This window comes from Neoarius graeffei, chromosome 21 (genome assembly GCF_027579695.1).
Source record: "Neoarius graeffei isolate fNeoGra1 chromosome 21, fNeoGra1.pri, whole genome shotgun sequence".
NCBI lineage: Eukaryota > Metazoa > Chordata > Actinopteri > Siluriformes > Ariidae > Neoarius > Neoarius graeffei.
The window spans coordinates 30,740,137-30,754,486 of NC_083589.1; the positions used below are offsets into that span (position 1 = coordinate 30,740,137).

Here is a 14,350-nt window from a genome sequence, read left to right on the forward strand (position 1 = left end):
AACATATGCTCTTGCCAAGAAATGATGGGTGGACGATTATAATCCCAAGGTCCTAATTTAATACTAAGGACAGTAGAAATATTGGTCGATCCATTTTGTTCCAGTGGTAAGTATTTTCTGAAGATTTTGTACTTAGACATTTTTATTTGTAAAAATTCAGTTACACACACATAAAGCAGGAGATAGACAGCTGGTGTGGGTGTAATAATTGATTATCCACATTCACTGGATATTAGCAATCGTGCGCTCTGATTGGCTACTCTAATACTGGGCTATCAGCTCATATACCGTGAGTAGAGAAAAACAAACTGGCGGTGTGTTTTGCTGAACCAACCGAGGATGATATAAAAACTCTGCTTGAAAACACCCCCCCCCCCCCCCCCAAAAAAAAAAAAAAAAAAAAAAAAAACAACAACCCAGTAACAAAATATGGAATAAAAGTATTTGATGGTAAGAACGTATCTTTTTTTTTTTTTATCAAGAATTATCGCGTTTTTCACATTGTTACTGTCATTTCACCAGTTTGTTTACATTCTAAGCAGAAATTATTTGGTTGGACGTTTTGTATAGTTTTTATCAAATTATTTGCAAAAAATAAAAATGCTCCGTTTTTCAAAATCCAGTGAATGTGGATAGAATAAAACAGTTATTCCACTCAATCTCATCGTACATGGCTTATAGCCAAGTCGGTGCTACGCAGCTCATCAGCTTTCAGCTCATGTATGACTTGATTTCGTGGAATAACCGTTAAATAGACCTGGGAATGTAGGAAATTCAGAATAACTCTTAATTATAAGGTAGAAAACTGGAGCCTAAACCTATGACAATGTTTTGTTCATTTTTTAGTCTCCCACTGAGTGCATTTTAATTTTTATTTTATTTTACCTTGAGATTTTCTGAATACAAAATAACAAACAACTTTGGTCTCACATGCCTGCAAAATATCATATTGATATAGTACGTATAAATTTAAATACTCTTTTAGTGTACTTTGGATACTTTTGGACTATAGACACTGTTAATGTATTAAATGGTGGCTGGTTAGTAGCTTGGATGTGTCTTGTACGTAAGAATGCATTTAGTTTTTTTGGGGGGGAAAAAGGAGGGGAAGGGGGCGAGGGTTGAGGAAAGGAAATCCTGGTCTTGGAAATCATCTACACTGCATGTTTTATGTCTCCCAGCTACAACACACAACTTTGTGAAGAAGTACTTAACAGGAGAATGAGTGTGTTGGATGAATCAGCAGTAAGCAAAAATTAATGTGTGTACACTTTGTATCGGGTGCACACGTAAAAAAAAAAATTACACACGTGCAATTATTAATCTAATCAAGAAAAAATACCTTATTGTTCTTTCAGCAAGTCTCATCCCTGCATCACCTGAATATTTAACTGTTTATCGGTTTGCTATTTGCAACAACTGAATAATCAGCAGAGCACCCACCAACCTCCTATAATAACACGTCTGCTGTAAAACAGTTCTACCAGAGACAGAAGAAATTACCCCTAAAAACAGCTTTACTTGCTTTCTCTTTGTACTGAATTTCTTTCTTTGTATACATGCTGTTATAAATCAGTTAACAAGGCCAAAATGCTTAGCAATGAAATGTGCCAAATACATCAGGGATGGAAATAATAAGAAATCGGACTTGGTAAAATGCACATCCATCCATCCATCCTCTGTAGCCATTTATCCTGTCCTACAGGGTCACAGGCGAGCTGGAGCCTATCCCAGCTGACTACGGGCGAAAGGCGGGGTACACCCTGGACAAGTCGCCAGGTCATCACAGGGCTGACACATAGACACAGACAACCATTCACACTCACATTCACACCTACGGTCAATTTAGAGTCGCCAGTTAACCTAACCTGCATGTCTTTGGACTGTGGGGGAAACCGGAGCACCCGGAGGAAACCCACGCGGACACGGGGAGAACATGCAAACTCCGCACAGAAAGGCCCTCGCCGGCCACGGGGCTCGAACCCGGACCTTCTTGCTGTGAGGCGACAGCGCTAACCACTACACCACCGTGCTGCCCTGTAAAATGCACATGAAAGGAATAAAAAAGTTTTTATTGCAAATGAATGCCAAAGTGAATTCTTATGGAATTTTGATTTCGTATATGTAACCTTTTTTTCATGAAATGTGTGTCACGTTGATCAGTTGTACCACATGACACATACAGTTGTGGTCAGAAGTTTACATACAGTGACATGAATGTCATCTTGGATATGAATCTCATGGCAATATGTGGGCTTTCAGTAATTTCTTTGAACTGTTCTTTTTCTGTGGTAGAATGATTGTACAGCATACATCTTTAATTAAAAAAACACTAGAATTTGGTGCACAAGTTTTAATTTTCTTTGGGTTTTCTGAAATCAATATACGGTCAAAATTATATATACAGGGTCAAAAATTTACATACACTCACTTGGATTATTAATTCGGAGGTACTGAAACTTCCAAAATGTCTCTAATCTTGCCAAGGCCAAGGTCTCTTAACTTCCTGTTCGTGATCATGATTGACTACAGCTGGTAGCTTCTCTGTGCCTTCATATACAGGGTTTGTTTACAGCACTCATTGGGTTGACCAACACACAGTAAAATGGGAAAGTCCAAGGAACTCAGTGCAGATCTGAGAAAGGAGGATAGCAGATATGGGTCCATCTCAGAAACTAGTCTCTCATTTGGGACATTATGGTCAAAAAATAAATTTTCTAATTTTACTTTTTTGTTTGTTTGTTTCTGTTGTCATGTTTAATAAGAATAAAGATAGTATCTTGCTTTATCTGGCCTCCACTGTGGAATTTTTTTTTTTATTACAATTCAAATGTTTTTGTAAAATTGATTTACATATAAAATAACTACATCATGAAGAATTAAAGCCCCTCCTTCACAGATGAGTGAAAATATTGAATAAATTTCCTCTTTTTGATTGCTTGGGTTAAAAATGCCAAGTTATGATGACTGAATTGATTATTCACTTAAATATGAATACGTAATATGATACATTTTGGGTATTTGATATGGTGAAAGAGGACACAATGGATAAATCAAGAACACACCGGAAAGATGAGAATAACGGCGGTGGTAAAAGAACAGCGACTGTACTGGCTGAAGGTCGCGCGGGTCTCTGCTGTGGCGCGCGAGCAACGGGACATCACTACCGCACCGGACGGAATGCAAGGCGGGGGTGGGGCAAAATGACTGGCCGTAGATTCAAAAGTTTGATCTAAATTGACCGTGGTTGCAAAATATTGGCCAAAAACACGCAAACGCTATGAAATACGAAAGTAAGATGAAAAAGAAACATTCTGTTGCCTTATACTGCAAGACTAAAACAAAATAAAACCGTCAAAACTCACCTTTTCAGTGATAACGCCCGAACAGATCACCCGCGTAACAGAAAGGCCGCAAATGGAAGCACGATCAACTTCTAACTGTTGGAGTGGAAAATTCCATTCTACACATGCAAATTGTTAATGTGTGTCCTTCCCCGCACACAAATAACACGCTACGGTAAAAAAATAGACCACAACTCATTTTATAGCTCAGAAATTCATACAAGACCAGCTACCATCGTAACATATTCTGTAAGAAACATATTCTATACCGAACTTTCAGCTTTCGTTTTAAAAAACAAAATCGCAGATTTATAACTAAATTTTTATATGGCATAGTGATTTTAAGTTAATACTTTTGGTGAGGTCGTGACCTTGAGGCTTTCCGTGTAGATCAAAACACACGATCGTATTGGTTTTGGGTTTGCGGAAAATGGAGTTACAACGGTGATCAAATATTTTGCATGATGTTTTATTACGGTTATGATTATTCTGTGAGCGCACCAATCCTTAGGTGTATAAAGTTACAACTTAAAATACAATTAGTGATAACTGTAGACTTTTCAGTGGACTACAACCTTTTTAAGGGAATGCAATGTAGTCAACCATTTATCATGTCCCAGATCGAGCCGCTATTTTTCCACAAATTTGCAGAATTTTTTGCCAAATTCTGAATAGAGTATTCACATCAAAGATTTGGTTTTATCTGTATTATTTCTTTCATCATTTCATTTCAAATTAAAACCAACATCACCATTCAAAACCATATAGTTTATTGACTGAGTATATTTAGTGGAGTACCCCCACAGTACCCAGTTTCTGAGACAGACCCATATACACAACTCCGGAATGTCTGCAAATTCCAAGATCAGTTCAAACAATTGTATCCAAGTTATTGTGAGGTGTAGTCACTTTGTCAAGCCACTTTGCTTCAAGAAAATCCAAACTGCCACCCTCAGCTGAAAGGAAATTGGTTTGGATGGTCAGGAACAACCTGGGAACCACCATGGCACAGCCCTGCCATGAACTGGAAGCTGATGGATCACTGTCTACAGTTCAGATCAACATAGACTAAGAGGCTGCTATCCAAGAAATAACCTCCTGCACCAAAATTGACCCCTTCAAGCTTAACTAAAGTTTGAAGCTTACCACACGGACAAAGAAAAAGCCTTCTGGAGGAAAGCTGTATGGTCAGATGAGACAAAGATTGAGTTGTTTGGCCACAATGGCCACCATGTACAGAGGGACACTGTACCAACTGGTGGTGGTGGTAGGGTCATCATGCTCTGGGGCTGTTTTGCTGCCAGTGGAACTGGTTCATTGCACAAAGTAGATGGAATAATGAAAAAGGAGGACTAACTCAGAATTCTTCAGCATAAACCATCAGGGACTTGAACATGACTTGGGATTTACAACAGGACCGTGAACCCAAACACGCATCAGAGCTGGTTGTGGAGGATAAAGTAGGCTAACATTAAGCTTAAAACAAGTCCTGATTTCAACCCTATTGAAAATATATGGACCGTGCTTATAAGTCGAGTCCATGCCAAGAAAAACAAATTTAATTGAACTCTACCAATTCTACCATGAAGAGTCGTGAAACATCCAACCAGAATTCTGCCAGAAGCTTGTTCATGGTAAACAAAAATGTTTGGTCAAGGTGAATCTTGCGAAGAGACATTTTACCCAAATATTAGGTGCGCTGTATCAGGGCTTGGAATTCATGGTGGTCCGGTCGCCTGAGGCGACTTAATTCGTCATTTGGCGGGTAATTCCTGTCACTAGGCAGCCCGGCTGGCTAGTTGAAAATAAAAAATATATGTGAAGCGAAGATTCAGACACACCATCAACTAAAGCCGCCACATATTAAGCGCGTGCCGTGTCTGCGTTAATGGATGTGTTTATCGGCAGGACGGAAAATACCGAAGAATTCCGAATCATATTGTGTACGAGTCAGGCTGTCGTCTTTTTTACGACTGTGCATGCATATAATGCATCTCGTTGAATATCGCGGTAATCACGTGTAAAATTGGGCCAGGTGGGTGGAGCACAGAAGCACGGCAGGCCAGAAGTGAGTTCTCAGTGAACTATTTATTGCTAGCTTTTCAGCCTTTTATCACTTCCCAGCCGCGCACACGTGTTCTGGTTGGGGAAAGAGAGCTCCCTTTCTCCGCTCTCCTCTCCTTTTAAAGGGCACGGTCACTGGGGAAGACACACAAACACAGGTTAATCCCCATCAGGTGCAATGATTCCACCACTTACCTTCCCTGACTCCGCCCTCCATTCACAGACCGACACTTGGCCACACCCCTGCTGCCACATCACGTTATCAAATTCAATAGATGTGGCCACATTGTTGCCCATTTAAACACGTTTTTGTTGTTGTTTACATCTACATCTGCCAAAGCTATGTTGCGATGTGGAATTTTCTGACAGGTGTACAGAAACCGCCAGAGACGGGGACAAAGCGACCTCGGTCTGAAGAGGAGAAAAAGGCCGCCAATAAAGCGTACGAGAAGGAGAAACGACAAAGGACTTATAAGCAAACGTAGGAGCAGGGTAGGCCTTGGCTGCGATACGATTTTTATGGAATAATTAATTTTTTTCAAGTTGATTCCTAGTCAATATGAAGCTCCTAATGCTTTCTCTCTCATAAATGGTTAAATACAGAAAGCATGTTGGACATATTTTGGGTGCTATAGTCATGATAGTAATTATATTTGTTTTCAATACTCGTACACCAAGTTGCCAAGTTTTCCAATATATTATTATTTGTTGTTATTATATTATGGTGCTCTGTGTTGTTCTCATTTACGTATTTAACAACAGCATCAAAATACTCGGGTCTTGAAATAAATGCACATTAGTCATGAACAATGGTTACTACTCTCTTTTGCGTTATTTTTGACAGAAGTAAAATTCATACATGAACAAATTTTGGATAGTTGATTTTCTGTTTGGCGAGTTACGTTGGAAGGCAACTAGTCCGGCTGGCTGATGAAAAAAATATATGAATTTCTAGGCCTGTGTATGTATATTTTTTGACCCTGTATGTATACTTTTGACCGTATGTTGATTTCAGAAAACCCAAAGAAAATTAAAATTTGTGCACCAAATTCTAGTGTTTTTTTTTAAAATTAAAGATGTATGCTGTACAATCATTCTGCCACAGAAAAAGAACAGTACAAAGAAATTACTGAAAGCCCAAATATTGCCATGACATTCATATCCAAGATGACGTTCATGTCGCTGTATGTAAACTTCTGACCACAACTGCATATACACCGATCAGCCGTAACATTAAAACCACCGACATGTGAAGTGAATAACATTGATTATCTCTTACAGTGGCACCTGTCAAGGGGTGGGATATATTAGGCAGCAAAAGAAGAGAACAGTCAGTTCTTGAAGTTGATGTGTTGGAAGCAGGAAAAATGGGCAAGCGTAAGGATCTGAGCGACTCTGACAAGGGCCAAATTGTGATGGTGAGATGTCCGGGTCTGAACATCTCCCAAAACGGCACATCTTGTGGGGTGTTCCCGGTATACAGTGGTTAGTACCGACCAAAAGTGGTCCAAGGAAGCCCGAAGGCGAACCCATATGGTCCCACATCAGAGCGACTGTCGCACAAACTGCTGAAAAAGTTAACGATGACACCTTTCTGTTTTATCCAGCATTAACTTTTTCAGCAGTTTGTGCTACAGTAGGTCTTCTGGCTGTTTTAGCCTCAGAAGGTCGGATGTAACAAGACAGAGGTATCAGAAACGCTTGCGTAAATATAGCTGGGTTTCAGTCATGTGACTTTTCTTCGCGATTTTACCGGAAGTGAAATAGCTAGTGGTCTAAACTAGCGATAACTTATCAGAGTATGCTCATAATCTAGAAGCCACTGCTTGCTTTAGATATATTCAGAAGATTGCTGTGTGCAATGGAATCGACCCCTACAGTCTGGGAAAGAAGGATTTATCATATGATCTTGGAAACTACCCTTCAGTCGAGTTCCCCGACATCTCGAACTATCTGGTGTTGCAGACGTCCTTCTACACCGCAAAACAGACGAAAGCGTGGAAGAGTATGGAGGCTTACAACTTTTTGTATGTGGCTGGGTAAAAGACCTCGGTATCAAGTCGCTGCCGAATGAATCTTGTATTGTTTTTGCCCGTGTAATTATGTTTGTTTGTTTGTTTTTTAAGCTTTTTGTTTGTCTCTTTACAACAAAGCGCTGCAAGTCGAAGTGTAAACAATCAACAGTTTGCTTGATTCTCACTTGTGTTGGCTCTTATCTCTCAGGCAAATCATTCACAAAGATCATCAGAAACCCCTTTAAAGACCTGGATCTTAATTAAACAAGACGGAGAAGTGATCACGGCGCATTGTAACTGTATGGCTGGGGAAGAATTTTGTCGCAACCTTCATGCATATGGACTTTGTGAGGAGTAAACAAAGAAACAGCTGGGGACTTTAGCTCTTCGTGACAAAAAAAAAAGTCCCGTAGAATTACGACACATAGCAAGAAAAATACTTGGAAAACACTAAGGCCATAGCTAAGAGGGAGATACAAACCTTTCACCAAGTGATCACTGCAAACTCGAGCGTGCTTCGACTCGGCTCCCTTCGATTTCAGTGAGAGGTTCGAAAGCCACCTTTCTCGACGTCTTTTTGTGAAATCCTGTGTTCGTTCACCCTTTTTTATTAGTTCACGGGGAACCCTAAATCGATCACGGTTTGATCAATTTGAACAGCCTAAAACAACGCAAGCGTAAGGCATTTTTCATGCGAGCAATGCACCTTCTCCATACAAACACTTTGTCAACTGAGCTTTGGTAGACCACCAGCTAAAGTTCTGAATAACTAATGAGGCGCATGTGATGTCATGTGAAACCCAGCAATTCATCAAAACAACTTTCCTATGAGCAAATGACTTTAATTTACATGCCTTTTTTTAAAAATATATAATTTGTTACTTGTAACCACATGGATATTCTATATGTTCGGCTGTTTTATGCTTCGGATATTGAATTTTAAAAAATGACAGAAGTTGGACAGAAATCAAAGCATGGCTCATGTTTTGTATTGTAGAGCTTCAATGTTTTACGAAAATCATCATAGAACCAAAATTAAACTACTGCATTTTGATTAGCTCAAGCTTTACGGGTGAATTTTTACCAAATCCTTCTTTATCAGTTATTACTTGTGACTCTTCTCCCCTCATATGAATACATTTTGCTCAGTTCAGCTCATGTGCAGTGCAGAGGGACTCCAGGACCAGGATCTGAGAAATACTGGCTTAGTAGAAAGGGAGGAGTACTAAGCAAGGGAAGTGTGTGTGTGTGTCCCATAGGAGATCTTTCTCCCAGAATCTCGGTTGCTTCATGCAGAAAACTGCAAGCTTGTCAACAGAGTCATTACTGACTTAGCTTAATGTTACTGGCAAAACTATACTGGTGATTTTTTTTTTTAGAGAGGGGTGGGTGTGGTTAAAGTAATTCGTGTTAAAGTATCTATAATGTGGTGTTTATAAATGAATCACTTGTGGATAGCGTTTACAGACAAGTGCTGTACACTGTGACTCTCTGGCTGAGCTCCTGTAGCATAGCCTGTGCTTCTTTCTCCAGCTCCTCCACTTCCTGTGCTCTCTCTGCCAGAGTCTTCTGATTCACCGAGAATGTTCGCTCCAGCTCTGCGAGAAAAAGAAACACAGTAAATACACTGCAAGCCCTCTGTAACCAACTCTTTTACGATGAACTTTTGCATATAACGAACTAAGTTCGTGTCCCCCGCCTTTAATGACAATGAGTCGGAGTCTTCAAAAATAATCATCACTGTGTCACGTCCATGCACGTTGGCACTCAGAGCGTGCAGCGCCATTAGGACTAATCACTATCTGTTCTGGATTCGCAGGCAATCACAGTGCATGCTTATAAAGATTCTCTAAACACACAGACTTACCTGTACCCGGTACACTATACCTTGTGTTTCACGTGATTAAGCCTTTTGTAACACTTTGTTGATGGTTTCCGACTCTGTTTTGTACAACCCCAATTCCAAAAAAGTTGGGACGCTGTTTAAACTGTAAATAAAAACAGAATGCATATATAGGGTATGCATTCCCTATATTATGCATATATAGGGAATGCATAATATAGGGTTTCCATGATTTGCAAATCATGGAAACCCTATATTTCATTAAAAATAGTACAAAGACAACATATCAAATGCTGAAACTGAGAAATGTTATTGTTTTTTGAAAAATACATGCTCATTTTGAATTTGATGTCAGCAACACATTTCAAAAAAGTTGGGACAGGGGCAACAAAAGACTGGAAAAGTTGTGCAGTGCTAAAAAAAAAAAAACAACAAATTTAGTTAACTGGCGACAGGTCAGTAGCATGATTAGGTGTAAAAAGAGTGTCTCAGACAGGCGGAGTCTTTCAGAAGTAAAGATGGGGAGGGATTCACCGCTCTGTGAAAGACTGCGTGGGCAAACAGTGCAACAATTTAAGAATAACGTTGCTCAATGGAAAATTGCAAAGAATTTGGCGATCACATCATCTATGGTACATAATATCATTAAAAGATTCAGAGAATCTGGAGAAATCTCTGTATGCAAGAGACAAGGCTGAAAACTGACATTGGATGTCTGTGATCTTCAGGTCCTCAGGAGCAGAGGTGGAAGAACCCGGGTGCAGAAAGTAAAAACCCTGCCATGTTTTTGCTCCAGCCAATTCAATGAACCAGCTGATCCTAATTACCACATCCCCTAAGCCAGGTTGATGAGCTAATTGGTGAAATCACCTGTGTTGAGAGCACAGGCAGAAGGAAAACCTAAGCAGGACTTTTACTCTGTCAATCCAGTTTTTCCACCTCTGCTCAGGAGACACTGCATTGAAAACAGACATGTCTGTAGTGGAAATCACTGTATGGGCTCAGGAACACTTCAGAAAACCATTGTCTGTGAAAACCGTTCATTACTGCATCCACAAATGCAAGTTAAAACCAGATATAAACAATATCCAGAAACACTGCCACCTTCTCTGGGCCTGAGCTCTTTTTATGATGGAAAAGAGGCGAAGTGGAAAATTGTCCCGAGGTCTGACGAAAAGGAGAAATTCTTTTTAGAAATCATTGACACCACGTCCTCCAGGCTAAAGAGGAGAGGGACCATCCGGCTTGTTATCAGTGCACAGTTCAAAAGCCAGCACCTGTGATGGTATGAGGGTGCATTAGTGCACATGACCTGGGGAGCTTGTACATCTGGGAAGGCATCATTAATGCTGAATGATATACAGTGCTCAGCATAAATGAGTGCACCCCCTTCGAAAAGTAACATTTTAAACATCTCAATGAACACAAACAATTTCCAAAATGTTGACAAGACAAAGTTTAATATAACATCTGTTTAACTTATAACTTGAAGGTAAGGTTAATAATATAACTTAGATTACACATTTTTCAGTTTTACTCAAATTAGGGTGGTGCAAAAATGAGTACACCCCACAACAAAAACTACTCCATCTAGTACTTTGTATGGCCTCCATGATTTTTAATGACAGCACCAAGTCTTCTAGGCATGGAATGAACAAGTTGGCGACATTTTGCAACATCAATCTTTTTCCATTCTTCAACAATGACCTCTTTTAGTGACTGGATGCTGGATGGTGGATGCTGGATGCTCAACTTGTCTCTTCAGAATTCCCCAATGAAAATAATTTCTTTCCACCACAAAGGTGAAAGCTACAAGAAGATCAGCAAAGCTTTACTTATCAGTCAGAATACTGTAGCAAAAGTGGTACAAATATTTAAGAAAGATGGAACTGCAACCATCTCACAGAGACGTCCAGGTCGTCCGCGGAAGTTAACACCTCGACAGGAGCGTCTTCTGATGAGAAGGGTTGAAGAAAATCGGCATGCAAGTTCACTGCAGTTATCTAAAGAAGTAGAAAGCCAAACTGGGGTGACTATTTCCTGTGACACAATACGGCGTACACTGCAGACGAATGGTATACATGGATGCCGTCCACGAAAGAAGCCTCTCCTAAAGCCCAGGCACAAAAAAAGCCCACCTAGAGTTTGCCAGGGCCCATGCTGACAAAGATGAAGACTACTGGGACTCTATACTCTGGAGTGATGAGACCAAGATAAATGTTTTTGGAACTGATGGCTTCAAAACTTTATGGCGTCGCAAAGGTGAGGAATACAAAGAAAAATGCATGGTGCCTACAGTGAAACATGGTGGTGGCAGTGTCCTTATGTGGAGCTGCATGAGTGCTGCTGGTGTCGGGGAGCTGCATTTCATTGATGGCATCATGAATTCACAGATGTATTGCTCTATACTGAAAGAGAAGATGCTACCATCACTCCGTGCCCTTGGTCGTCGTGCACTTTTCCAACATGACCAAACACACATCTAAGGCCACTGTTGGATTTCTGAAGAACAGGGTGAAAGTGATTCAGTAGCCAAGTATGTCTCCTGATCTGAACCCAATCGAACACCTATGGGGAATTCTGAAGAGACAAGTTGAGCATCACTCTCCATCCAGCATCCAGTCACTAAAAGAGGTCATTGTTGAAGAATGGAAAAAGATTGATGTTGCAAAATGTCGCCAACTTGTTCATTCCATGCCTAGAAGACTGGGTGCTGTCATTAAAAATCATGGAGGCCTTACAAAGTACTAGATGTAGTAGTTTTTGTTGTGGGGTGTACTCATTTTTGCACCACCCTAATTTGAGTAAAACTGAAAAATGTGTAATCTAAGTTATATTATTAACCTTACTTTCACATTATAAGTTAAACATAGATATATTATTTAAACATAGAGATTTAAAATGTTACTTTTCAAAGGGGGTGTACTCATTTACGCTGAGCACTGTATACACATTTCAGAGCAATATGCTGCCATCCAGACAAAATCTTTCATGGAAGGCCTTCCTTCTTGCAGCAAGACAATGCCAAACCGCTTTCTGCACATATTAAAACTGCATGGCTCCATAGTAAAAGAGTCTAGGTGCTAAACTGGTCTGCCTGCAGTCCAGACCTGTAAAACATTTTGCGCATTATGAAGCGCAAAATACGACAAAGGAGACCCCGAACTGTTGAGCAACTGAAATTGTATGTCAGGCAAGAATGGGACAATATTTCACTTTCAAAACTACAGCAATTGGTCTCCTCAGTTCCCAAAAGTTTACAGGGTGTTGTTTAAAGTAGAGGTGATACAACGTAGTGGTAAACATGCCCCTGTTCAAACTTTTTTGAAACGTCGCTGACATCAAATTCAAAATTAGCACATATTTTTTTCAAAAACTATAAAATTTCTCAGTTTCAACATTTGATATGTTGTCTTTATATTATTTTCAATGAAATATAGGGTTTCCATGATTTGCAAATTAAAACATTCTGTTTTTATTTACAGTTTACACAGCATCCTGACTTTTTTGGAATTGGGCTTGTAATTTGGATTTGGTTCTTTGTCTCTGACTTTGATATCCTGTCTGTGCCATTGCCCATTTCTCACTGATTTGGGTCTGTTTGCCAGCTTTTTTTAAAAAAAAAATACAATTCTTACATCTAATCATATCTGATTTCTGGCAGATGGAGAGCATCTTATGTTTACGAGTAGCCATGACAACAGTGTTTACAGAATAAAGAATCGAGTAAAACTACTTTTAGCTAAGAAAATTAAGTCATTTTAAGGGATTTTTTTTAAGTCAGTGATTGCTGTTCTTGATAATTGTTAGTGAGTGACACCTACAGTGCCTTGCAAAAGTATTTATCCCCCTTGGTGTTTGTCCTGCTTTGTCGCATTACAAGCTGGAATTAAAATGGATTTTTGGGGAGTTAGCACCATTTGATTTACACAACATGCCGACCACTTTAAAGGTGCACATTGTTGTTTTATTGTGACACAAACAATAATTAAGATGAAAAACCAGAAACCTGGAGTGTGCGTAGGTATTCACCCCCTTTCATAAGAAACCCCTAAATAAGAGCTGGTCCAACCAATTCACTTCATAAGTCACATAATTAGTTGATTAAGAGCCACCTGTGTGCAAAGTGTCACATGATCTGTCATATGATGTCTGTATAAATCAACCTGTTCTGGAAGGACCCTGACTCTGCTACACTACTAAGCAAGCAACATGAAAACCAAGGAGCCTCCAAACAGGTCAGAGACAAAGTTGTGGAGAAGTATAGATCAGGGTTGGGTTATAAAAAATATCCCAAACCTTGAATATCCCAGGGAGCACCATTAAATCCATTATAGCAAAATGGAAAGAATATGGTATCACTACAAACCTGACAAGAGAAGGCCACCCACTAAAACTCACAGACCGGGCAAGGAGGGCATTAATCAGAGATGCAACAAAGACACCAACAATAACGCTGAGGGAGCTGCAAAGAGCCACAGCGGAGATGGGAGGATCTGTCCATAGGACCACTTTAAGCCATACACTCCACAGAGCGGGGCTTTATGGATGAGTGGCCAGAAAAAAAGTCATTACTTAAAAAAAAAAAATCACATTTGGAGTTTGCCCAGCAGCATGTGGCAGACTCCCCAAACACATGGAAGAAGATTCTCTGGTCAAATGAGACAAAAATTGAACTTTTTGGCCATTATGGGAAATGCCATGTGTGGCACAAACCCAACACCCTGAGAACCCCATTCCTACAGTAAAGCATGGTGGTGGCAGCATCATGCTGTGGGGATATTTTTCATCTGCAGGGACAGGAAAGCTGGTCAGGACTGAAGGAAAGATGGATGGCACTAAATACAGGGCAATTCTGGAGGAAAACCTGTTTGAGTCAGCCAGAGGTTTGAGACTGGGACGAAGGTTCACGGTCTAGCAGGGCAATGACCCTAAACATACTGCTAAAGCTACACTGGAGTGGTTTAAAGGGAAACATTTAAATGTCTTGGAATGGCCTAGTCAAGCCCAGACCTCAGTCCAATTGAGAATCTGTGGCAGAACTTGAAGATTGCTGTCCACCAACACAACTCATCTAACTTGAA

The 14,350-nt window shown here is 40.1% G+C and overlaps 1 protein-coding gene across 1 annotated transcript in view; it reads right to left on the bottom strand.

Annotated features, from left to right (window-relative positions):
- Window positions 1–6,594: 6,594 nt before the first annotated feature.
- The window catches only part of lamb1b (laminin, beta 1b), a 98,910-nt gene continuing 91,154 nt past the window's right edge, over window positions 6,595–14,350 (bottom strand). The window contains exon 33 of the mRNA XM_060902960.1: window positions 6,595–9,021. Within this exon, the coding sequence (XP_060758943.1) occupies window positions 8,885–9,021 (137 nt within the window). The 3' untranslated portion in view covers window positions 6,595–8,884. The remainder of the gene's footprint in view (window positions 9,022–14,350) is intronic.